Source organism: Hypanus sabinus, chromosome 26 (genome assembly GCF_030144855.1).
Source record: "Hypanus sabinus isolate sHypSab1 chromosome 26, sHypSab1.hap1, whole genome shotgun sequence".
Classification (NCBI taxonomy): Eukaryota; Metazoa; Chordata; class Chondrichthyes; order Myliobatiformes; family Dasyatidae; genus Hypanus; species Hypanus sabinus.
In genome coordinates, this window is record NC_082731.1 from 47,935,306 (window position 1) to 47,962,886 (window position 27,581).

Sequence of the window (27,581 nt, forward strand, 5' to 3'; positions counted from 1 at the left end):
TTCTAAGGTAAGGTAAGGACGTGTTCAGCACAGCTTTGTGGGCGGAAAGGCCTTTATTGTGTTGTAGGTTTTCTATGTTTCTTTGTTTTTCTATGATGGCTTTGTGTCCAAGTTTGCAGAAAATACAAAGATAGCTAGTGTTGAGGAAGTAGAGAGGCTTCAGAAGGACCTAGACAGATTAGGAGAATGGGCAAAGAAATGGCAGATGGAATACAGTGTTGGGAAGGGTATGGTCATCCACTTTGGTTGACGGAACAAAAGGATAGACTATTTTCCAAATTGGGAGAAAATTCAAAACTCTGGGGTGCAAAGAAACTTGGGAGTCCTTGTGCTGGATCCCCAACAGTAAACTTGCAGGCTGAGTCAGTGGTGTGGAAGGTAAACTGAATATTAGCGTTGTTGTTGAGAGGACTAGACTGTAAAAGCAAGGATGTAATGCTGGGGCTTTATAAAGCACTGATAAGGGCTTTCTTGGAGGATAATGAGCAGTTTATCTAAGAAAGGATATGTTGACATTGGAGAGAGTTCAGAGGTTCAGGAGAATGATTCTGGGAATATGAGGAGTGTTTGATGGCTCTGGGCCAGTACTTGCTGAAATTTAAAAGAATGAGTGACCAGCTGCTCCACTGTTGGGCAATAGAAGAGGCTGAGGAGAGAGTTAATGATTAAATTGTGTGGCTTATTGTTAAGTAAATAATTACACTCAGTGAGCACTTTATCAGGTACACCTGTTTGCTAATGGAAATTGTCAGCAATGCAATGCAGATGTACATAGAACATAGAATAGTACAGCACATTACAGGCCTTTTGGTCCACAATGTGCCGACCCTCAAACCCTGCCTCCCATATAACCCCCCCCACCTTGACTTCCTCCATATACCTGTCTAGTAGTCTCTTAAACTTCACTAGTGTATCTGCCTCCACCACTGATTCAGGCAGTGCATTCCATACACCAACCACTCTCTGAGTGAAAAACCTTCCTCTAATATCCCCCTTGAACTTCCCTCCCCTTACCTTAAAGCCATGTCCTCTTGTACTGAGCAGTGGTGCCCTGGGGAAGAGGCGCTGGCTGTCCACTCTATCTATTCCTCTTAATATCTTGTACACCTCTATCATGTCTCCTCTCATCCTCCTTCTCTCCAAAAAGTAAAGCCCTAGCTCCCTTAATCTCTGATCATAATCCATATTCTCTAAACCAGGCAGCATCCTGGTAAAGCCTGTACCCTTTCCAATGCTTCCACATCCTTCCTATACTGAGGCGACCAGAACTGGACACAGTACTCCAAGTCTGGCCTAACTAGAGTTTTATAGAGCTGCATCATCATATTGCGTTTCTTAAACTCTATCCCTCGACTTATGAAAGCTAACACTCCATAAGCTTTCTTAACTACCCTATCTAACTGTGAGGCAACTTTCAGGGATCTGGGGATGTGTACCCCCAGATCCCTCTGCTCCTCCACACTACCAAGTATCCTGTCATTTACTTTGTACTCTGCCTTGGAGTTTGTCCTTCCAAAGTGTACCACCTCACACTTCTCTGGGTTGAACTTCATCTGCCACTTCTCAGCCCACTTCTGCATCCTATCAATGTCTCTCTGCAATCTTCGACAATTCTCTACACTATCTACAACACCACCAACCTTTGTGTCATCTGCAAACTTGTCAACCCACCCTTCTACCCCCGCATCCAGGTCGTTAATAAAAATCACGAAAAGTAGAGGCCCCATAACAGATCCTTGTGGGACACCACTAGTCACAACCCTCCAATCTGAATGTACTCCCTTCACCATGACCCTCTGCAAGCAAGCCAATTCTGAATCCACCTGGCCAAACTTCCCTGGATCCCATGCCTTCTGATTTTCTGAATAAGCCTACCATGTGGTCAAGATATTCAGTCGTTGATCAGACCGAACATCAGAATGGGGAAGAAATGTGATCTAAGTGACTTTGACTGTGGAATGAATTAAGGCATCAAGTCAACAGAAGCTGACTCTAAACTTATTGTTCGGATCTGTATTTGCTGTGCACACATGGAATTTCTCAGAATTTTGCTTTGGTTTAAACTCCTCTGCATTACATTTTCTTGTAGGTCCAATCTCCAGTCTGTGCCAGTCCTGCCTTCACTGTCCCTGGCCTATATGGCAAAAATCCTGTAAGTACCAACATGTTTAACTTGTTTTTGGAAAATGCCTCAATCTCTTGAGTAAGTTATTCAAAGGCAGGCTTGTGACACACTGAGGGAATTACTGTAATGTGTTGAGGGAGAGGTGAGCACTGGGAGTAACCGCTTGGATGTGAAACACGTAAAAAAAATTGAAGTACACAAGAGCATAGACATCAGAGCAGGCCATCAGTGCGTGAGTGAACCATGTTCTATCGGTGTTCAGACTGTGACTGTGACTGTGATATCATTTTACTGTGACATTGTGTTCTATTGTAATTATATGTGCTGTGTGTGTGTATGTACTGTGTTTTGCACCTTGGTCTCAGTGGAACATTGTTTTATTTAGCTGTATAAATGTTTATGGTTGAATGACAATTAAACTTGAACTTTATAAGTTCAGGAAGTGGCAAACGGTTCGAGGATCCAGCCTTCACCACCGTGACAGAACTGAAAACTCCTGACGAAAATGGAAGCTATGGGCTGAATCTGCAGTTTTTTAAATATCTAGCCACTGGAAGTCTTGCTTGAATGTAACTGTGTCTGACTCAGAGCTGCTTCCAGGCTGCCCTTCTGGATGGGAGCATTATAATGATATCAACTTTTCTCCCTCCTCACCATAGGCCTTGAATGTAGTGCCTAGAAAAAAAAATAAGAACAAGCAAATTCACTTGGTGAGTTGGTTAGAGGGATGGCTTGGCACCCACAAGCTTCACCAATCACAAAGTTTAGGATGTCTCAAATCACCTCACAACCAATGAAGTATCTTTGAAGTACGTCACGTTTGGAGTACTGGGGATGTGGCAGCTAAAGAACAGCCATTTTAAATACATTACACAGTATTGTCTTCACTCAAACCTCTTTTCAATGGGATCTTTTGTGTTCAGCTGAGAGGATTGACAGGGTCATGGTTCAAAATAAATTTATTATCAAAGTACATATATATCATCATGTACAACCCTGAGATTTGTTTCCTTGCATCCAAGAAACATAATAGAATCGCTGAAAGATTGTACCCAACAGGAACGGACGATGTGCAAAAGACAACAAACAGTGCAAGTACACAGATGTTTCTTTCAGACAAGGCAGCAACTCGCTCAGCCCCCGTTATTATGCTCCGAACCCCGAGGCTGTAATTGTACCCAGAGCATTTGGTTCACACTAGGGATAATTAACCCACCAACCTGTACACCTTTGTGGCATGGGAAAAAACAGGAGCACCCATGGGAAACCTGTGCAGTCACAGGAAGAACTTGCAGACTCCACGCAGACAGCTGCTGAGGTCAGAATCGAATCCAGGTTACTGGAGCTCTGAGGCAGTTGCTGAACAAGAGTGCACCAGCCACTTTTTTTTTGTGGTAGTTTATTTAAATTAAAAGCTGACATCATTAAGCGGCTATCTATTGGATGCTTTCTGTCTCAGATGGGTATAAAAGATCCTCTGATTTTCGAGAAATTTTCATCAGTCCTAATGAAGGGTCTCTGCCTGAAATGAGACTGTTTATTTCCCTCCATACGTGACCTGCAGATTTCCTGCAGTACTTATTGTGTGTGTAGCCAATATTTAGTAGTGAGCAACTCTAAAGCCATTTAATTGGACATCATCACACAGCCTGGCAGAAACACCGCTGCATTTTCTACTTTAATTGAATGCACCTTGTCTTCAGTAGGTTCATTGACTGTAGACTTCCTGAAGCTAGCGTAGACGTAAAAATGCAAATCTTTTCCTTGTTAATTCTGAGCTGAATTCAGGTATTCTCATAAACTGATTGTGGGGGAAATCACTTTCTTGAAATGAAATATTTTATGCCTGGGTGGGGTTTACTGTAGCTTCACACTGGCTAAATTGAATGAACAGCCAGTGAAGAAGGAGAGAGGCATACTCGTCAGACCTACAGTCAGAATCAGGTTTATTATCACAGCAGAGGGGAAGGTTGTAAAGCTAAGGATGTGATGCTGAGGCTTTATAAGACATTGGTCAGACTGTACTTGGAGTATTGTGAGTAGTTTTGGGCACTTTATCTAAGAAAGCATGCACTGGCATTGGAGAGAGTCCAGAGGAGGTTCATGAAAATGAACCCAAGAACGAAAAGATTAACTAATGAGGAGTGTTTGATAGCTTTGGATCTGTACTCAAAATAGTTTAGAAGAATTGAGGGTGGGATCTCATTGAAAGTTATTGAATATTGAAATACCTGGGTAGAGTGGACATGAGTTTAGGACTAGAGGGCACAGCTTCAGAATAAAAACTTCCGTTTAGAACAGAGATGAGGAATTTCTTTAGCCAGAGGGTAGTGAGTCTGTGGAATTCATTACCACAATGGAGGTGAAGTCATTGGGTATATTTAAAGTGGAGGTTGATAGCTTCTTGATTAATCAGGGTGTCAAAGGTTGCAGGGAGAAGGCAGGAGAATGGGGTTGAGAGGGATAATAAATCACAGACATTTGAATTGAAATTTGAGACACCAGAGTTTCAGCATATGCTGGAAATCTTGAGCAATGCACACAAAATGCTGGAGGGACTCAGCAAGTCCGACATCATTAAACAGTTCACTTCAGGCTGAAACCTTTCATCATTCCTGATGAAGGTCTCAGCACAAATCACCAGATGTTTCTTTCATCCATGACTGATACCTGACCTGCTGAATTCCTCCAGCATTTGAAATTTTTTGTTTTATGGCAGCAGTACAGTGCAAAAGTATACAAATTACTATAAATCACAAAAAAGTGCAAACAAAAGTTGTAAAAATGATTTAAAAAGTAACTAGATAGTGTTCATGAGCCATTCAGAAACCTGATAGCAAAGGCTGGGGTGATTAATCCAATCATTTTCGTTAATAGCTATGTGATTATTAAATAAACATCACCCTGGCAGTGGTACAGCCTCCTTGAACTTGTTACTGACTTGTTGAGGGGAAGGTGCATCAATATCGCCTCAATATTGATGGTATATCAATATTGCTGGTATTCCTGAATGCAAAGCTGCTTGTTGCATGTATGTGATTGCATCTGAATCAAGGCAAAATGAAATATCTCCATCAAACCTGAAATATCAAATCAAATTGTTTTTTCCAGTTCTAGTGATACCACCATCATTTGCTTCTCCTCATTATTAATATTTCTGGGAACAGTCACATTGTCAGTATCAAACTTCACCATTATTGTCTATAGATTCATTGTCTCCTTAACCCTTCAAAGAGGCACACAAAAAAGGAAACAGGATCCATCAGCCGATCAAAGTTCAAAGTAAATTTATTTTCAAACTTCATTAATGTCACCATTAATGAATATTAATGAATATTGTCTCGATACCAACATGGGCAGCAGAACTATGTGAAAAGTTTGACATCGGTGTTGAAAAAGCAAGAGAAATGGGAATATTTCCTTGGATGTCAAAGCAAGGGCAAAGGCATTTTACCAAGGTGGATAGAGATGAAAAAGAGAGTCTAAGATTATAAAATAACTTTTTATACTTGATGCACCATCAATAACTCTTGGAGACGGGAGGTGAACGATAGGCTTTTATTAGCAGCAAAATGGAGCACGGCATCTCGGAGACTGAGGGGGGAGCAGTGCCTCCAATCGCCTTTATACCGGGGTCTGTGGGAGGAGCCACAGGAGCAGTCAGCAGAGGGGCATGTCCAGACAGGTATACATAGTTTACCACAATACATCAGTTAGAACATAAAATATATTCTTTTTTGATTGAAAATGTAGGACAATATTCAAAGTTTACAAGTATCAAAGGAAATGGGTTAGAATGAGATTACTTCAGGCTCCTGAATTGAGAAGGAAAATTTCACTCACCAAAACACTGAAGTGATCCCACAACCATCAGACATATAAAACTGTACATTAATAAAGCCTAACAACAACCAATGTGTAAAAGAAGATAAAAATGCAAATAAAAGGAAAAAATAATAATTTACATAATTTGTCTTCTTTTGCGCATTGGTTGTTTGTCAGGCTTTATTTATAGCTTTTCACAATTTCTATTGAGTCTTCATTTTCCTGTAAGCGACCATAAGAAAATGAGTCTCGAGGTAATATTTGGTGACATATGTTAGAATAATTTTTGGGTTTAGGTAATTTACATTTAGCAAATGGCTTTGGCTAACAGTCTTCTGTTCCTTGAAAATGTATTGTGGATTTAATTTGGAACAATGAACCTGTGAACTCTAGACCACAGATGCTGCTGGTGTCTGTGGGATGGATGCAAATCAGAAGGTATGTAGCTTCAAAAGAAAGCATTGTCTATACTTTGTAAATATGTAATTGTCCTTTGTATTTAGCAAATAAATATCAAGCCCACGTTGGGCCAGCAGACCTTTCCATGAAAAGCATTTTCGTATGATGCCTGCTGTACCTTGTTTTGGTGAATAAAGAAGCTGCTTTGTATCTACCAGTAATTTTCTCCGGCAATTTCGTTCATGCAACAACATATATGTCCTTTCATTAAATTTACTTTGAACTTTGATTTATTGTAAAAATGCACGCTCAACTGCTGGCATGGACTTGATGGAATGAAATCCCTGTTTCCATACTGTACAACGCTGAGAAATAGAATAATGGAAAAAGCTAGGAATTAATGGATGATTCCTTCCCCTCTTTGTTGTTCTTGTCCAAGGTTAGATTTATGGATTAGTATGGTCACTAACTCCTCTGCTAAGGAGTGCTGGGGAAAACATGATTGACCAATTACTCTTGTGTGGAATTAGATAGCATACAGTGAAACAGCTTTGAAACTGGCCCTTTGGCCAATCAAGTTCATGTTGACTATCAACTACCCATAACACTAATTGTACACAAGTCCAATTTTAGTCTGTCCACAGTTTCATCCAGTTTTCCTGATTCTGCCACTCACTAGCAGACTCAAAACAATGTACAGGAAGCCATTAACCTACCAGCCCACAAGTTTTTCGGATGTGGACAGAACTGGAGTATCCAAGGCAAGCCGATGCGGTAACAGGGAGACTGTGCAAACTCCATGCAGGTAGCACCTGAGGTCGGGATTGAACTTGGGTCTCTGTAGCTGTGGTTCCACTGAGAGCTCCTTCATCCTTCAAACACAGTTGTTGCTCAACTCAGTGCAAACACTTTCTGTCCAGGATGCAGCACAGGATCTGTGATTCTGGTCAGCACCAACTCTCATCTTGTTAGAAAGGATCGGGGGAGCTGGTCAGGATCTAGGGCCTGGGCTGTCACAAGAGCTGGCTGTATGGGCCGTTAGCTGCATTGGTTCTCATGAACCTTCCGGTCTTACTGTGTTTTTCGGTGTCTTGATTTGGCAAGAGTTCTAGTTATTATCTTGGGTGATTTCTCATGGAAATTCCAATCTCTTGTTGCTTCCTTCTGCTTCCTGGTGATGGTATCTGGATATTGTGGGTTTGTTGGAGTGGTGTGTCAAATGTAATCCAGGAAGGAAGTACTAACATTTTTTAAAAATTGTTTTACAGGGCAGATCTCCCCCAGTGACTGTGTCTAATCCGGTTAGTGTTCGTTTTGATTTTGCAAAAGTACCTTTTGTTCTCTTCTGCCATAATTGGTGGTGTTTCTTTGTTTCCTCTTGGCCTGACCCTTCCCGCTGTCCCTCCCCATCCCCCCTTGCTGCACCATCTCCATCTTCTCATCCGTCTCCTTCTTATCCATTTCCTCCCTCCCATCCATCTGTATATAGATCGTACATCCCATCAATGAGTCAGCCTCCTGCCAGTCACACCCTGCACCTTGTATGTACTCATCCTGGAACAGAGTGAACCATTGGGACGCATTTTCCATTGAGTTAGACGCTCACAGCCTGTGGCCTTCTGCTGTGGGAATATTCAGACAATCAGCTGTCAAGTGGCACCGGGCTAAGACTGCTGTACTTTCGGAATCTCTACAGCTCACCACCTCCAGAGTCAGGCTCGGAGCCTTTTTCTCAGTGATGCCTTGAACGTGCACAGAGGTTGAAACACATGAAATGGCCCCGGGGAACACACACGGGTTCAACTTTCACCACAGAGTCATAGTCACACAGCACAGAGACAGGCCCTTTGGTCCACCAAAGCCATATTAACCACCCAGTTGCACTGACCCTACGTTCTACCAACTCCCACCCTCCCTCCTCAGACTGTACCTAGGTACTGGTGGAAAATTAGTGACCAATCATATAACCATATAGCAATTACAGCACGGAAACAGGCCATCTTGGCTGTTCTAGTCCGTGCCGAATGTTTTCTCTCACCTCGTCCCACCGACCTGCACTCAGCCCGTAACCCTCCATTCCTTTTCTGTCCACATACCTATCCAATTTTACTTTAAGTGACAATATCAAACTTGCCTGTACCACTTCTACTGGAAGCTCGTTCCATACAGCTACCACTCTCTGAGTAAAGAAATTCCACCTCGTGTTACCCCTAAACTTTTGCCCCCTAACTCTCAACTCATGTACTCTTATTTGAATCTCCCCTACTCTCAATGGAAAAAGCTTATCCACGTCAACTCGATCTATCCCCCTCATAATTTTAAATACCTCTATCAAGTCCCCCCTCAACCTTCTATGCTCCAAAGAATAAAGACCTAACTTGTTCAACCTTTCTCTGTAACTTCGGTGCTGTATTACGTACCCCGTAACTGGGTGTCTGACCAGCAGAGAAAGAAGAATCTGTTGGAGTCTGGTGGTACTATATTCAATAGTGTTTATTAGTAAAATAAGCAAATCAATACCAATAATGCAAATATATAGATAATACATGTTAGAAATAATAAACCTGAAAGTGTGGGAATAATAATAAGCAATAATAAACAAGCTCTATTGATGTCTAGGGGATAATGAGTTGTCATAGCAAAGTATAACGTTCAGTTCATGCGTGCTGAGGTAGATATTGGTTGTTGTGTTGTAATCGTTGGAGAGAGAGAGAGAGCAAGCGAGCAGTAACAGCTACAGTCAGGCAAACCTTCCTTTACGATCTTGATCCGTCGTTTCATTGTGGCCATTCAGTTATGACCCCTCTGTCCTTCAGCTCAACCGTTCTTCTGTGGTGGACTCGTCACTCTGGCATGAGTGGACACACACACAAGCCCCCACCGGCCCTGCTGTAACACTGTGAGTTAAACTGACCGATCTCTTTGATCGGTCTCCGATGCCCCACACCTTCCCGTGGGTTCCAACACTCAATCAGTGCTCAATGGTGTGTCTCCTGGTGTGTCTGAGGGGTGTCTCTCCAGACCTCACTTTTATCCCTACTCACGGGGTCTCAGGTGTCAATCAGTTTTGAATGGCTGTGACCATCAAACCAGCCCACTCCGCGAATTTTAATGAACAGAATGGTACAAGATAAATAACTCTCTCAGAAGTCATAATACAGTAACTCTCCCCTCTATTATCTCTCGCAGATGTTCTTGCATGTTTTCTTTTCCATCTCTCTCTCTCATGAGCAGCATAGCAACAGTAACGGTCTGTGATTCTCCGGGTGGGGGGGGGGAACATGGACAACTCTGCACCCTTCTGCCCATCAGAGCTGTTCATCCTTCATAACAGCTGAAACCCAGGTAACATTCTAGTAAACCTTCTCTGTACTCTCTCTATTTTGTTGACATCTTTTCTATAATTCGGTGATGAGAAATGTATACAATACTCGAAATTTGGCCTTACCAATGCCTTGTACAATTTTAACATTACATCCCAACACCTATACTCAATGCTCTGATTTATAAAGGCCAGCATACCAAAAGCTTTCTTCACTACCCTATCCACATGAGATTCCACCTTCAGGGAACTATGCACCATTATTCCTAGATCACTCTGTTCTACTACATTCTTCAATGCCCTATCATTTACCATGTAAGTACTATTTTGATTAGTCCTACCTAAATGTAGCACCTCACACTTATCAGCATTAAACTCCATCTGCCATCTTTCAGCCCACACTTCTAACTGGCCTAAATCTCTCTGCAAGCTTTGAAAACCTACTTCATTACCCACAACGCCACCTATTTTAGTATCATCTGCATAACTTACTAATCCAATTTACCACCCCATCATCCAGATCATTAATGTATATAACAAACAACATTGGACCCAATACAGATCCCTGAGGCACACCTCTAGTCACCAGCCTCCAATCTGACAAACAGTTATCCACCACTACTCTCTGGCATCTCCCATCCAGCCACTGTTGAATCCATTTTACTATTTCAATATTAACACCTAAAGATTGAACCTTCCTAACTTCTGTGTGGAACCTTGTCAAAGGCCATTCTGAGGTCCATATAGAGAACATCCACTGCTTTACCCTCATCAACTTTCCTTGTAACCTCTTCAAAAAATTCAATAAGATTTGTCAAACATGACCTTACATGCACAAATCCATGTTGACTGTTCCTAATCAGACCCTGTCTATCCAGATAATTATATATACACCATCTCTAAGAATACTTTCCATTAATTTACCCACCACTGACATCAAACTTACAGGCCGATAATTGCTCGGTTACAGGCCGATGATCTTTGTATGTGGGAGCAAATCAGAGCACCCCTGGAAAACCCAAACATCACAAGAAGGTACAAAATCCACAGAGACATTCAGAACGAGCAGCCGTCACAACTGAACCCAGGTCTCTGACAAAGGGAGTTGCAGTACTAACGGTTGTACTGCTGTATTTTATTTGAACAGGCACCTTCTATACAAGCAAAGTGACCTCTTAGGGTAGGAAACAGTGCACATTGTCCCCAGTGTGTAGCTGAGAGGTGAAATGTGGGGGAGTAGATGGAAAAGTGGGGAGAATCAAATAGGTTTAGTGTAAAATGGGTGGTTGATGATCAGTGCAGACTCAATAGACTGAAACGCCTATTTCTGTGATGTATGACTCTAACACAGGAGCTTGTGGACAACCCTAACCCCCATACATGTTACTCAATGCTCCCCCCACCAAAACCAATGGAAGGAAGGGATCACCAAGCCAGATTGTGGAGGTGTTCTCCCATGTGATGAGCTGGTGATCTGTTAGCCACTGATGGAGGTAGTGGGTTGGGTCAGTGGTCTATCACATCCACATTACTGAGCAGTGACAGGCCTGAGTGTAGGTTGACATCTTACTCAGGTATTCATTGGCCAACCGTGGCCTTCAACTATAAGTCTTGTGCCTGCATTTGTGTTTTAACTCTCTCCATGACCCCATCTCTCCATCTCTCCATGTTGTTGGAATCTCCTCCTGCCCTATAGACCTCAGCCATCTAGAACTACATTGATGAGACTAGAACTCATGGGTTAAGGCTGATAAGTGAAATGTTTTAAGGGGAACATGAGGGGAACTTCTTCACTCAGAGGGTGGTGAGGGTTTGGGGACAAGCTGCCAACACAAGATGGGTTTGGATTTGGCATTTTGGATTTTGGATAGGTACATGGATGGGAGGGGTATGGGAAACTATAGCCTAGATACAGGTTGATGGATCGTGCCAGAATAATAATTTGGCATAGAATAGATGAGCTGAAGGACCTGTTCCTGTGCTGTTTGCTCTTTGACCCCATCTGTACACTTCATCTGTCATTGATAGACTTCTCATTTCATTCCTCAGGTTGTTCCATACCAGGCCTATATCGGAAGCATCCGGCCTCAGCAGCTGATTAAGGTTATTGGGACTGTGAAGATTAAAGCTCACAGGTAGGCACTGGTCACTGGTCACTGGTCACTAGCTCACAGGTCTGCAGCCCTATGTTAACCCTGTCTCCCTCACCAGAACTGCACCTGAGTGCATCCAGTGACTTCTGTGTTTAGCTAGATTTTTATTTTCTCACTCACAGGTAATTGTACGTCGGTGAGGTGCTGGATCCTAAAGCAAGTTCTATGGTCATTAAAACTGGTCCTTTAGAAGGTAGAAGATGATTAGTTTTGTTTGTCACACGTTCATTGAAATGTACAGTGAAATGCCTTTTTTCCATCAATAACCAACACAGTCTGAGAACAGCCCACAAGTGTTGCCAAGCTTCTGGTGCCACCATAGCATGCTACAAGTTACTAACCTAACCCATATGTCTTTAGAATGAGGGAGGACACTAGGGCATTCAGAAAAAGCCCACGCATTTATGTGGAGAATGTACAAACTTCTTAGAGACAGCAGTGGGAATTGAACCCCGATTAGTGAAGAATGGATTGGTAAAGAGTTTCATGAACTGCCACATACTCTGCTTGGCATACAACTTTGTTTATCTACACTACTCCATTTGTCCATATGTAAGACTGTCTGTTTCTATGCTTTGCCTAATTAACTGTCTCTCAATTTTATCTAATGTCTTCGGCAAGACTTTCTACATGTCATCCTCTCTGTGTAAAGAAACTAACCCCACAAGATCTCCTTTAAAGCTTATTTCTCTCACAAACCTGTATCTCTTGTCTTTGAAGGAGATTATAAGAGCTCATTGTATTGTGTGTTTCTTAATCTCATAAACCTCGGTGAGGTCACACCTCGGCCACCTTAACTTCAGGGAAAACAGGCCCAGCATCTCCGATCTTTCCCCATCTCTCCCTAAAACTAGAATCTACCAGTCCAGGCAACTTCCTGAAGAATACCCTCTGCACCTTCTCTAGTGCAAACATTCTGGCAAACATTCTGTTCCTACATCTTTTTGTGACCTGTGTGGGTGCTCAACTTGGGGGATTGGGACCGTTGATCACACCAGGATATGGAACTTAACCTGAGTAATCTGTGATGTGGGAGTTCCTTCTGTTGTGTGGTGGGCAACAATGAATATAGAACTAAGTCAGGTTTTATAAACAAACATAAACATTTATTAAATTCTGCTCAACAAAAGTGAAAAGTAAACCAACGACTAACTTAACCGGAAGTTAGCTGCTATATGGCAATTTAACAAACAGCCAAACTCTGGAATAGTTCTTAAAGTGGTAAATTTGAACACAGTCTTAAAGTGGTAAATTCGAAAGTCCAAGTGATTTATACAGTCAGTAAGGAGAGCTTTCCCTGAAAACTGATTTCTTCGAAATAACGATGATATGCTGATCCTGCAGCCGAGTGATGCCTTGCCCAAAGGATTCACGATGAAGGAGATAAAACAGCTTAAAGGAACTGACCTTTTTGCTGGAGGGAACACTGCACAAACCTTCCTGACCTTGCAGGGGTTATCTTAGATGCAGACCATTATTCCTGAACGAAGATTCAATGAAGTTGATCCTTTACAAAACCGTCGAATGACACCAACTTTACTCAATCCTTCAGGTTCCCGTACTTTGGTAAAGTCTTCACTCTCGAATACTAGACTATAGAGGTAAAACAAGGTGTACAAACAAAAACTGGCAGCAATTGGTGAAACTGCGGGCAATAACTTTTCCACCTTAAAATAGAATGTAACTCCACTTTAAAATGAAACTGCATCATGAGAGGAATATGCAGCAAAAACTAACTATCAAACTATGCTGTGTCACAAAAGGGGTTTTCCCTTATATACCTGTTGGAACATGCCACCACCAGACCTCACACTAGCAGGAAAATTACATCATGTGACCTCATACTGGCAGGAAAATTACATCACCCCACCATCACAAGACCATTACATCATCCCACTGTCCCATGTTCAAACTGTGGGTATGGAACACTTAGAGCTGTTGCCCACAGTGGCAGTGACCCTGATGTTGGCTGCTTTCTGTGTGGAGCTTGCGTGCTCCCCTGGGACACTGGTTTTCTCCCACATTCCAAAGAAGTGCAGGTTGGTAGGTGAATCAGCCATTGCAGATTGGCCCTGGTGTGTGGGTGAGGGGTTGAACGTGGGACAGGTGGTGATTGAGAAAATAAAACAGGTACAGTGACCCACATGGATTGTCTTTTTTTCAGGTTTACTGTGAATCTGATAGCGAGTTATTCCGACAACATCGCCCTCCACATCAACCAACGATTCGATGAGAACGCGGTAGTGCGAAACACCAGGACCAACAAGAACTGGGGAACTGAGGAGAGAGGCCTACCATTTCTCCCATTTGTACCTGGCCAGACGTTTGAGGTATGACGTCCACCTGGATGCAGAATGAAGTGATCAGAGTCAGGCAGCTGGCATTTGCTGCAGGTTAGCTGTGGGCACCTCAGTGGAGTAGTGGGTAGCACGATGCTCCTACCGCTCGGGGCGTTGAAGTCGGAGTTCAGTTCCAACGTTATCTGTAAGGAGTTTGTATGTTCCGTCCCGCAAACAATGGCTTTCCTCACGCAGTCCAAAGATATTACGATTAATTGATCAAGTAAATTGTCCAGCTGTAAGGCTGAACAGGTGGGTGTCTGGACGGTGTGGTTCGTTGGGCCAGAAGGGCCTGTTCTGCACTGCATTTCTAAATAAATAATTCAGGTGACTGCCCTTGATGTAACTCTTGTTACCCTGCAATGCTTCTGTCAACTAGTGCCAATCAATTTGCCTGCATTTGGTCACTACCCCTTTCCTATTCAAGTATCTGCCCAACTGCATTTTAAATATCATAACTGTACCCAGCTCTACAACTTCTTCTGGCAGCTCATTCCCAGATCAAGGGGAAGTAATTATTCTTGAACCTGGAGGTGTAGAACTTCAGGCTTCTGTACCTCCTACCCAATGGTAGCTCCACCCTTTCCCTCCTCATCTGCATATTATATTTTATCTCTGATTTTCTACCATCTTCCATTTCCCTTGGCAAAAAACGCAACAGTATGTTCCTCTATATGAGAAAGTTGTCCCACAAGGCCCTTTTAAAATCTTTCCCTTCTTCTTTTAAAGTTGTGTCCTTTAGTTTTGGACCTCATTACCCTGAGGAAAAGACTTTAGTTATTCACCCTATCCGTTCTCCCCTCTGCCCCACCATTTATAGACCTCCGTAGGCCTCCAATGCTCCAGGAAATAAAAGTCCCAAACTATCTCGTCTCATATCCAAAACCCTCCTGTCCCAATAACATCCTCACCAATCTTTTCTCCCTCTCCAGATTTATGGCATCCTTCCTGTAGCAGGGTGACCACAGAGTAACTCAAATGTGGCCTTAGCAGTGACGTATGCAGTTGTACACATGACACCTCCACTCCTTATTCAATATTCTGACCAATGAAGACAAGCATTCCAAACGTACTACTAAGCTTCACAAACACAATGCTGGAGGAACTCAGCAGGCCAGGCAGTGTCGATGGTAAAAAATACAGTCAATGTTTTGAGCCGAGACCCTTCGGCAGGACTGGAGAAAAAATAATGAGGGGTAGATTTAAAAATTGGGGGAGGGAAGAGAGAAATACAAATATGAGGTGAAACCGGGAGGGGGAGGGATTAAGTAAAGAGCTGGGAGGTTGATTGGTGAAAGAGAAACAGGGCTGAAGAAAGGGGAGTCCATTACGGGAGAACAGAAGACCATGGAAGATAGAAAAGTGGGGAGGGCCAACGGGGAGACGATGGACTGGCAAGGAGATAAGGTGAGAGAGGGATAAGGGGATGGGGAATGGTGAAGGAGAGCTGGGGGGGGGGCATTACCGGACATTATAGAAATCAATGTTCATGCCATCAGGCTACCCAGACGGAATATAAGGTGTTCCAACAACCTCGGACATGTGCAAACAGCCGATTGCACAACCTCCAACCAACCTTGACCTCCAGGTCAGGCTTTCAAGTGCTGCTGCTGGAATCCCTGGTCTCCTCTTCCCCAATCACCACTCCGCAATCCCTTCTCTCTCAGGTCCCACCACACCTTCTCCCATCTTCAACTCTCCTCCACTTCCTAGACACCCTGACCTAGTCTTCTGCCTGCTCTGGACCTTTTCTTTACCAACTACTGACGGGTATAAATAGGATAAACGCAAGCAGGCTTGGGTGGGACTAGAACTCTAGGCTACGAGTGGAAGTTAAAATACATGCATTTAAGGAAAATCTCTGGGAGATTTACTTCACTCAGAAGGTGGTGTGAGTGTGGAGTGAACTGCCAGCTGAAGAGTTAGATAGTAAATAATTGTAACATTTACCAAGTTTGGTTAGGTACATGGATGAGTATAGCTCGGACAACTCTCAGAGAGGGTGACACTCTCCGGGATGAGGACAACTCTCAGAGAGGGTGACACTCTCCGGGGCGAGGACAACTCTCAGAGAGGGAGACACTCTCCGGGATGAGAACAACTCTGAGAGAGGGTGACACTCTCCGGGATGAGGACAACTGTGAGAGAGGGTGACACTCTCCAGGATGAGGACAACGCTGAGAGAGGGAGACACTCTCTGGGATGAGGACAACTGTGAGAGAGGGTGGCACTCTCCAGGATGAGGACAACTGTGAGAGAGGGTGACACTCTCCAGGATGAGGACAACTGTGAGAGAGGGAGACACTCTCTGGGATGAGGACAACTGTGAGAGAGGGAGACACTCTCTGGGATGAGGACAACTGTGAGAGAGGGTGATAGATTCTTAATTAGTTAAAGTATGAAGAGATAAGGGAAGAAGGCAGGAGATCAGGACTAACAGGAAAATGGACCAGCCATCCTGAAATAGCGGGGGTGGGGGATGCGATAGGCTAAATGGCCTAATTCTGCTCCTATATCTTATGGATATAAATATCCATATAGATATCCATGGATATGGATATCTTATATCCTATATCACCTTCACCTTCTCAAGGATAAGTAGCATTGGGCATTAAATAATTAAAACTAAAGGTTAAATTTATTTGTCATGTGAATCAAATGAAATCATACAGGGAAATGCACCATTTGCATCGAATCCCAGCAAAATGTTGCCACTCTTCTGGCACCAACATAGCTTGTCTACATACTGAATCTAGTTCGTACGTCTGTGGAATAGGGGAAAGAAATTGGAGTCCCGGAGAAAACCCACACAGTCACGGGGAGAGCTGTGAGAAGACAGCATGGTCTGGAGGGTGGGGACTTCCAGTGATGGTTATTGTCTTCTTGAGGCCAAGCCTCCTTCCAGACAGCAGCTTGAATTGAATCCTGATCTTACAACTAGCACTGTAAAGCGTTCCGTAGACTGTCATGTCAGGTGGTCATATTTATCATGTGTGATGTCCATTCAAGGGTCTGATAATAGTGGAAGGCTGGTTTCAGTGATGGACTGGGTAACTGGTTAACTGATTTGATATTCAAAATAAACCATTTGTGAACATCCTTTGTGTCTGATTAGGTTGAAACATTTGCTGATAATGTTGGTCAAGGGCTTTTGTGATTTATCTTCACGTTCTTGTCTTATCTGGTGTTTACAATATACTAGTACAGTTCTGTATTAGTAAATGGTGCTAGTAATACAAGGCATCATTGTGCTGACAACTTACAAAAATCTCTAGATATACTCCTTCTGTAGTACCATAGCTGCAATGTGCAGCCTCTAATTTCCGTCTAAGTACAACTTGTTACCTTTCGCACATTAGTTGTTTGTTCATTTTTGTGTGTGGTTTTTCACTGATTCTATTGTGTTTCTTTGTATTCACAGTGAATGCCCACAAGAAAATGAATCTCAGGGTAGTATGTGGTGATACGTATACACACTTTGAAAATAAGTTTATTTTGATGTTTCTATTAGAATTAAACAAGCTAAACATTATTCTGTGTTTAATGCAGAATAAAGTACGTTGCTCTGGATTTCCAGCATCTTGTGTTTATCATTTATCTGCATTTCTGTCTTGCCAGCTTCAGATCCACGTTGAACCAACCTGCTACAAAGTCCTGGTGAACGGAAGGCACCTGTTTAACTACAACCACAGGTTACAGCCCCTGAACCAGATCGATAAATTGGAAGTCACTGGTGATGTCACCCTTGCTCTTGTGCAGTACTAATGCTTTGAAATAATTCATATGCTTTATCTAGAAAATAAGCCGCTGCTGCTTACTGCTGCTTTATGTTCCCACATTTAGACCATAAAACATAGGATCAGAGTTAGGCCACGCGGCCCATACATGTACTTCACCTTTCCAGCATGGCTGATTTATTATTCCTGCCTACTCCCTGTAATCTTTGATGCCCTTACTAATCAAGAACTTATCAGATTCTGCTTTAAATGTATGAAAATCTGGGGTCCAAGCCTTGAAATAATGATTGTTAAGCAGCTAAAGAACTACAGACAGTTTTGGTCACCTTACAGGAAATACATGAATTCAAGCATGACATGGCCTCCGTAGCTGTCTGTGGCAATGAAGTTTTCACTCCCTGCTTCTCTCGGCATACACCCTATGCACAGTCATCTATCACACAAAAGAGACCATCTTATTAAGTGCAGTGAAGGTCAACCTCTCATTTCCATGAACCCATCAACCAATGACATTGATACCCATCATCATGGTTTTGGCTGGTGTTAACAGAAAGACAGTACAAGGCCTACACCTACCAGTATGGTACCTGTTTTACAGTGACAGGCCTAGCACAGGGTCCTTAGCTGAATATGGACCTCTTGGATCTCAATTCAGTCTCAAAGGTCAGAAATCTCTGGTGTTTGGAACCCATGGTCCTGAGCTCAATCAGGTTCCTCTTCCAGCTCCTGGTGGAGAATGTGAAGGATTCCATTCCTGATTCACAGCCCCTGAAGTTTTCCTCCTCATCCTTATCCTTCAGGTATCTCCTCAAGAGCATTCAAGTTAATTCAGCACTATACATGTATACAAATAAATGAAACAGCATTCCTTCAGGGCCAAGGTGCAAAACACAGTACATACAGTCCAGACACACACAGCACATAGAGTTTCAATCTAGCACATACAGTCACAGTAATAATACTGGCACAAGTCCCTGAGTGGCATGGCCTGAAGATTGATGGCGCAAGGGACGTAGTCCTGTAGGAGTGTCTCTGCAGGTTGTGACTTACTCCTTTTGAGGTAGAAACCATGGGTCTTTAGAACACCTGCCTGTAGGGCAAGTTACTCCTGATGCACAGTTGATAACTTCCTGGTCTGCGCCAAATCTGGGGTTATGATTTGTCTTTACACCTGGTCCAATTTCGCCCTCTAGTGGGGCTGAGCAGAAGTCCAGTTACTTGCTGGACAGGGATATACCCCCAGAGGCTGAGAACTTCGATTCAACTTTGATGTATGCACTGCCAGGCTAAATCAGAGCAATGAATGTGTCCGTAACGTTTCAATGTAAAGAAATTACTAAGAAATTCCTGAATAATAAAATGTTTTATGTCTTTATTGCTGAATGGCTTTTAAATAAATACATGATTCTAAAAAAAATCCTGCTGTGTTTTTTTGTTTTTTTTTGCCAAGTGAATGAAATCAGCTCAAGTCAGTCAAGAGCACCAGAGTGTGTTGGAAATCTCTGCTTAGGGTGCTGGCCACGTAAGTCTCTTGGTGTTCACAGGAGATTGGGAGATAGCAGAGTGGCACATAACCATATTTTACAGTGACAATAGTCACCTACTCTGGTGATTTCTGGTTCCTAAGGTTGTCATAGCTGGAGGTGGTAGTGGGGATAAACTCCCACCACCTATAAAGTACAACAAATGGTGTGCGTCTCTAACAGCCTCTGACAACCAAGTCAAGTCTCGGCTTTCATGTGTGGCTTAGCTACTCAGCCTGGTGGAACTGTTCCTACTGACAAGGGGCAGAAGTGGACCACTGGCACTTCAAAACCAGTTGCTTTGGGCAGATGTGGCTCGTCAGCTTTGGACAGTAGCCCACCTAGGAGAAGGTAAACTCTGATTTTAAACCTCCACTGCCTTGCGGCCATACCCACCCATGGAAAAGGCTTCCCAAGGAACAAATCTGGAGCCAGGGTCCCTGAGGCAGTTTGATGATGTTTACATCACAGCCTCTGTGATGACCCTGCTGCCAATCTGTATCAGCCCTTGCCCTTGGACTACATCAGTGATGTGGAGAGGGAGAGCCTGCTGCATGGGCCACGGCCAGTTCTTCAAATCTTCCTGCCCAGGCCTGCACCCTGGAGAGGACGCAGTCCACTAAACCAAGTCAAGTTGATTTTTATTGTCATTTCGACCATAAACTGTTGGTACAGTACACAGTAAAAATGAAACAACTTTCCTCCAGGACCCTGGTGCTACATGAAATAACACAAAACTACACTAGACTATATGAGACAACTCAAGGCTACACTAGACTATAGACCTACTGTTATTGGATGAACTTCCATCACCTACACAGGTCTACATAAAGTGCACAAAACAGTGCAGGGCAGTACAATAATTAATAAACAAGACAATGGGCACAGTGGAGGACAAATTTTAATATAATAATAAATAATGTAGATGTCAATCTAGACTCTGGGAGTCTGATGGCTTGGGGGAAGAAACTGTTGCACAGTCTGGTCAAGAGAGCCTGAATGCTTTGTTACCTTTTGCCAGATGACAGGAGGGAGAAGAGTTTGTATGAGGGGTGCATGGGAACCTTCACAATGCTGTTAGCTTTGCTGGTGCAGTACGTGGTGTAAATGACTGTAATGACACCAAAAGCACAAACTCTTGATCCCCAGGGATCAATGGCTGTCTATGACAGCCTGGGGAAGCTACTGTCCCATTACAAAGCTGAGCTCTCTACGATAAGAAGAAATGCCATTCACATCCGGCTGAAGATTTCAAAGTTCAAAGTAAACTTATTATCAAAGTATGTATATGTCACTATCCTGTATTTCATTTCCTAGCAGGCATTCACAGTAGGATTGAGAAACACAATAGAACCAATGACAAACTATACACAAGCATCCAATGTGCAAAGCAGACAAACTGCAAATAATAAATAACCAAATAAATGAGTAAATAAATCATACTGAGAACGAATTGTAGAGTCCTTGGAAGTGACTCAGACAAGAAAAAAGAAAGCCTCAACAGGCTCCACTGCGACATTTCCCCCACTGGTCCTCCAGCACATCCCGTGAAATGCCGGCTTAAGTTGATCATCTGCACAAACTTCTCCGTGAGAGACGGGTGGAATAACAACATATTGCTAAGACCATAAGAGCAGAACTAGGCCATTTCATCATGGCTGATCTAATTTTCCTCTCAGCCCCAAGCTCCTGTCTTCTCCCTGTATCACTTCACGCCCTGACAGATTAAGAATCTATCAACCTCTGCCTTAAATATGCCAAAAGACATGGCCTCCATTGCTGCCTGTGGCAAAAAATTCCACAGATTCACCACCCTCTGGCTAAAGAAATTCTGGCTCATCTCCATTCTAAAAGGACCCCCGCCCCCTCTTTTTGAGGCTGTGTCAAATGTTCAAATGGCAGATTGCAGGGAATGTAAAAGAATTTGTCCAAAGATGTACGAGAACTTGTTCCAAGAGATGCAATTCCATGTTCTGTGAGAAGGCAATCATATTGCTATGTTGCACAATGTTGTCAGGAATTTTTCTGTCGGCACTGGGACAGGTCTAATCATAGCCCACAACAGATTGGACTAACATGGCTACAATAAACAGTGGGATGTGTTGTTGATTTCTACATTATAGGGAGACATTGATTGGATTACTAAGAGACATCATATATATGTGATGGGCTCAACAGCCTCCTTCAATGTCAAAAGTGTGGTGTGGGAGTGTGAGTTCATCTGAAATGATTATCTTTAATAGGGGAACAATGGAGAAGGAAGATTCTTTCTTGAACTACAGCGAGTCTGTGCTTTAATGTGAGATCTTAGGTAGAGAAATATTTGATAAGCTGTTTCAGATTTCCCCAACTGAACCAGGTCTGCGACATTTCCAATAAGGAAACAAAAGATGCTTTTGTAGTCTTGAAGCTTGTATATTTATTATTGTAATTCTCTTCAATATTCTTTTACTCTTTTAAATACTCTTTTAAATTGCCCTAGGATTCTCTCAATCAAGTCTCGTCACAATGAAGTGTCTGAGTGTGATGTCTGATGGAGATAGGGACAGAGATCACAGACACAAACCTTCAACATATGGTGTCCATGCCACCAATCAATACTTACCTTCTTTACTAACACTAGGTCTGAATCCTTGTCAGATGCTTGTCTCAATAGTAATCCTCTTAACTTACACTGGATCTGTGTTGTCATGCACTTGCCTCGAAACTAACCTTTACTAACACTAGGTCTGAATCTCCTTGTCAAGTGTTTGTCTTGATAGTAATCTTCTTTACTAACACTAGGTCTGGATCCTCTTGTCAGGTGCTTTTCTTGTAACTAATCTTGTTCCTAAATTTGGATTTTAATTCCACGTCCCATTCCCATTCTGTTATGTCTATCCATGGCCTCCTCTACTGTCAAAATGAATCCAAACTCAGGTTGGAGGTACAACACATTATATACCAGCTGGGTAGCCTCCAACCTGATGGCATGAGCATTGACTTCTCTAACTTCCATTAATGCCCCTCCTCCCTTTCTTACCCCATCCCTGAATATTTAGTTGTTTGCCTGTTCTCCATCTCCCTTTGGTGCTTCCCCCCACTCCTTTCTTTCTCCCGAGGCCTCCCGTCCCATGATCCTTTCCCTTCTCCAGCTCTGTATCACTTCTGCTAATCACCTTTCCAGCTCTTAGCTTCATCCCACCCCCTCTGGTCTTCTCCTATCATTTCGCATTATTCCCTCCCCCCACTACTTTCAAATCTCTTACTACCTTTCCTTTCGGTTAGTCCTGACGAAGGGTCTTAGGCCTAAACGTCGACAGCGCTTCTCCCTATAGATGCTGCCTGGCCTGCTGTGTTCCACCAGCATTTTGTGAGTGTTGTTGTTTGAATTTCCAGCATCTGCAGATTTCCTCGTGATAACATCCAGGTGTCTCTTATCATGTCCATGGGATTTGTGTCTACGCCTCTAACTGTGGCATCACCTATCACTACTGCAGTCCTCTTCTCCCCCCCCCCTTCCCTTATGAGCCACAGGGACAGTCTCAGTGCCAGAGATCCAGTTGCATTTTATTGAGGTTGTGACTACCTCCCTGTAGCTCTTATCTATCACCTCTGAAGGTCATCGAGCTGCAGCTCCAGTTCCCTAACAAATTCTCTGAGGAGCTGCAGCTTGATGCACCTGATACAGTTGTAGTTATTTGGAAGACTGGAGGTTTCCCAAAATTGCCACATTGCACACTCTGAGCTTGTACTTGCTGAAGTTTAGAAGCTAAAGAGCTGCAACTTGATGCAGAATTGATGATCCTTTTCTTTAACTCTTCCTTTCCCCATGCCTCTGTCCTTCAATATTTTAGATGCTTTTGCATCTGATCCTCCAACCAATATCTATCATGTTCAGAAAGGTGGTCTCACAGCAACTGGGACGCCTGCTACGATTGAACAGCAGCTCACGGCTCTTAGGTGATGTGCTTACAGTCAAGATTCACCTTTATTTGTCACATAGAAAGATGCAGTAAAATGTGTAATTTGATTTTACAACCAACACACCCTGAAGTGTGCTGAGGCAGCCCTCAAGTGTCACCCTCCACACAGCATGTCCACAATGCGCAGTAGACAGGACAACCCAGTTCTTCCAGGCAGAGGTAAGCTTCACCAGTAACTGATAATATTTTATTTTGTCTCTGTGGTGAAAGGGTCGAGACAAAATAATCAGCCTGCACTCTGTGGTCACTTTATCTCCTCTACCTAATAAAGAAACCAGTGGTCACCCATCCAATCCAAGGTTCAATGTGTGGAGCATTCAGAGATGCTCTTCTGCACACCACTGTTGTAACATGTGGTTATTTGAGTTACTGTCACCTTCCTGGCAGCTTGAACCATAATGGCCTTTCTCCCCTGACCTTTCTCATTAACAAGGTATTTTCATCCACAGAATTACCACTGTCTTGATGATTTTTTGTTGTTGTTTTTCACACCATTCCCCGTAAACTCTAGAAACCACCATGTGTGAAAATCCCGGGAGATCAGCAGTTTCTGACCACCCTTTCTGGCACCAACAATCATTCCATGGTCAAAGCCACCTAGGTCACATTTCTTCCCCATTCTGATGTTTGGTTCGAACAACAACTGAACCTCTTGACCATGTCTGCATGCTTTTATACCTTGAGTTGCTGCACGTGATTGGCTGATTAGGTATTTGGATCAGTGAGCAGGTGTACCTAATAAAGTGGCCATTGAGTGTAGATCGCTCAGTTTCCTGGTTTTCATGTGCCTGTCCAAATGTCTGTTAACGCTGCTGTTGTAACCAGTTTGATCCTCATTAAACCATAAAAATCCTTTGCCTGTGACTCCTCAAAGTGGCGAAGGAGCATCTAGGAAGGTCTTGAGCGTCTATGAAAGGAAGATGGGAAGGGCATCTGTATATGGCAAAAGGAGAGCCGACAACACAAACATCCCATCCAACCATCAACCATGGGTATCATCTTCATCAAAGAATCCTCAGTGCCAAGAGTCTGTGTGAAAAACAGCCACATCGTGTTCACAATCTGTCCGACTTGTCAGTGTTGCTTACTTTCTATCTTACATCACAATAGCTTGTAGAACACGTTCTTCCACAAATTTAAAGGCAGTATAACAAGAATAGTATGTAATAAAGGAACTATATTCATTGGTGAATTTCAGAATACGTTACTTGCATCGCAAGCATTAATTATTTAAATTCAGTATGCTTTGCTGACCGTGGAAAATGATATAGGTAAGAATTCCATTCAAATTACACACTGGAAACACCTTAAAGCTGCAAGTCTTGACTTAGCATTAACTATTTCATTAATAAAAAAATGTGGTTAACCATGACTCTAGCCGTTATCACAGAGACTTACTGCATACCCTTCCACTTTAAAAACAAATAAATCTGCTTCTGTCAACATGACCAGATACCCATTTAGAAAGCTTATTTAACAAAAGGCCTTCGTCGAGTAAAGGAGTTTACTGTGTTAGAACCGCACATCGCACTCAGCAACTATGTATGCTACTAAATTAAACTAATCCCATCTGTCTGCCCACGGTCTTGTCTGCAAGCACATACCACCAGGCTCAAGGACAGCTTCTACCCCGTTGTAATACGACTACAATATGTTGGACCCTTGACCTCACAATCCATCCCATTATGCTATTTCACTTATTGTTAACCTGTACAGCACTTTTTCTGTACTTTTTATTATTTTACCTCAAGGCACCATGTAATGATCAGATCTTTATGAACAGTATGCAAGACAAGTTTTTCACTGCATCTTAGTACATCTGACAATAATAACCCAATTCCAAAATTTGACCCCACCATTCATCTTCAGGACCCCATCACCCAGAATGTGCTTTCTTCTCACTGCTGCTATCAGGAGGAAGATACAGGAGCCTCAGGACTCACACCACCAAGTTCAGGAACAGTTATTACCCTTCAGCCATCAGGCTCTTGAACTAAAGGGGATAACTTCACTCAACTTCACTTGCCCCATCACTGAAATGTTCCCACAACCTATGGACTCACTTTCAAGGACTCATCATTTTATGTTTTTGATATTTATTGCTCATTTATTTATTCATTATTTTTGTATTTGCGCGATTTTTGTCTTTTACACTCTAGTTGAACACCCAGTTGGTGTGGCCTTTCACTGATTATGACTATTATTATAGTGGTTATGGTTATTATTCTATTTTGAATTTATTGAGTAAGCCCACTCAGAATGAAACTCAGTGTTATATATGATGACATATGTGTATTTACTTTGAACTGTGAACTTTAATTGTCTAATCCTTGCCTATTCATGTGTCTGTCTGAATGTCCGTTAGATATTACTATCGTATTTTCTGCTAGCACTTCCCCTGGCCATGTGTTCCAGCACCTTGTAATGTTAAAATTGTACAAGGCATTGGTAAGGCCAAATTTGGAATATTGTGTACAGTTCTGGTCACCGAATTATAGGAAAGATATCAATAAATTAGAGAGAGTGCAGAGACAATTTACTAGGATGTTACCTGGGTTTCAGCACTTAAGTTACAGAGAAAGGTTGAACAAGTTAGGTCTCTATTCATTGGAGCGTAGAAGGTTGAGGGGGGATTTGATTGAGGTATTTAAAATTTTGAGGGGGATAGATAGTTGACGTGAATAGGCTGTTTCCATTGAGAGTAGGGGAGATTCAAACGAGAGGACATGATTTGAGAGTTAGGGGGCAGAAGTTTAAGGGAAACACGAGGGGGTATTTCTTTACTCAGAGAGTGATAGCTGTGTGGAATGAGCTTCCTGTAGAAGTAGTAGAGGCCAGTTCAGTTGTGTCATTTAAGGTAAGATTGGATAGGTATATGGACAGGAAAGGAGTGGAGGGTTATGGGCTGAGTGCGGGTCGGTGGGACTAGGTGAGATTAAGAGTTCGGCACGGACTAGGAGGGCCGAGATGGCCTGTTTCCATGCTGTGATTGTTATATGTTATATATGTTACCACTGCCTTGCATGAGGCAATGATTTAGATGAGGGCATTGAAAACTATATCAGCAAGTTTGCTGACGATACTAAACTGGGTGGCAGTGTGACATGCGAAGAGGACGTTAGGAGAATACAGGGAGACTTGGATAGGCTGGGTGAGTGGGCAGATACTTGGCAGATGTCATTCAATGTGAATAAATGTGAAGTTATCCACTTTGGAAGCAGGAACAAGAGGGCAGAGTATTGTCTGAACGGTGTAGAGTTGGGTAAGGGAGAAATGCAAAGAGACCTAGGAGTCCTAGTTCACCAGTCAATGAAGGTGAATGAGCAAGTGCAACAGGCAGTGAAGAGGGCAAATGGAATGTTGGCCTTTATTACAAGGGGAATTGAGTACAAGAGCAAGGATGTCCTTTTGCATTTGTACAGGGCCCTGGTGAGACCACACCTGGAATATTGTGTACAGTTTTGGTCTCCAGGTTTAAGGAAGGACATTCTGGCAATTGAGGAAGTGCAGCGTAGATTCACTAGGTTGATTCCTGGGATGGCAGGGCTGTCTTATGCAGAGAGATTGGAGAGATTGGGCTTGTACACGCTGGAAGTGAGGAGATTGAGAGGGGATCTGATTGAAACGTTTAAGATAATTAAAGGATTTGATAGGATTGAGGCAGGAAATATGTTCCAGATGTTGGGAGAATCCAGTACCAGAGGGCATGGATTGAGAATAAGAGGTCAGTTATTTAAAACAGAGTTGAGGAAGAGCTTCTTCTCCCAGAGAGTTGTGGAGGTGTGGAATGCACTGCCTCGGAAGACGGTGGAGGCCAATTCTCTGGATGCTTTCAAGAAGGAGCTAGATAGATATCTGATGGATAGGGGAATCAAGGGATATGGGGACAAGGCAGGGACTGGGTATTGATAGTGAACGATCAGCCATGATCTCAGAATGGCGGTGCAGACTCGAGGGGCTGAATGGTCTACTTCTGCACCTATTGTCTATTGTCTATTGTCTATTGTCATGACTTTCATAAACTTTCCTCCATTCACATTAAACCTATACACCTCACGATTTGGTATTTCCATCAATCTGATCAGTGCCTCTCATCATTCTATATACTTCCATCATGCAGCCTTTCAGCCTTCAACACTTCAGGCAAAAACAAACATCCAACTACTTTCATGGCCAGTATACTCAATCCAGTA

At 42.9% G+C, this 27,581-nt stretch overlaps 1 protein-coding gene across 2 annotated transcripts in view; it reads left to right on the forward strand.

The window, feature by feature from the left end:
- LOC132381540 (galectin-4-like) overlaps positions 1-19,317 on the forward strand; it is a 38,780-nt gene extending 19,463 nt beyond the window's left edge. The window contains exons 6-11 of one of the 2 annotated variants that reach the window (XM_059951034.1): positions 2,090-2,152; positions 2,785-2,835; positions 7,618-7,650; positions 11,721-11,806; positions 13,989-14,154; positions 17,782-19,317. In XM_059951034.1, coding sequence (XP_059807017.1) covers positions 2,090-2,152; positions 2,785-2,835; positions 7,618-7,650; positions 11,721-11,806; positions 13,989-14,154; positions 17,782-17,928 — 546 coding nt within the window. In that variant the 3' untranslated portion in view covers positions 17,929-19,317. The remainder of the gene's footprint in view (positions 1-2,089; positions 2,153-2,784; positions 2,836-7,617; positions 7,651-11,720; positions 11,807-13,988; positions 14,155-17,781) is intronic. The other variant, XM_059951035.1, reaches the window with a different exon arrangement.
- The last annotated feature ends 8,264 nt before the right edge of the window (positions 19,318-27,581 follow it).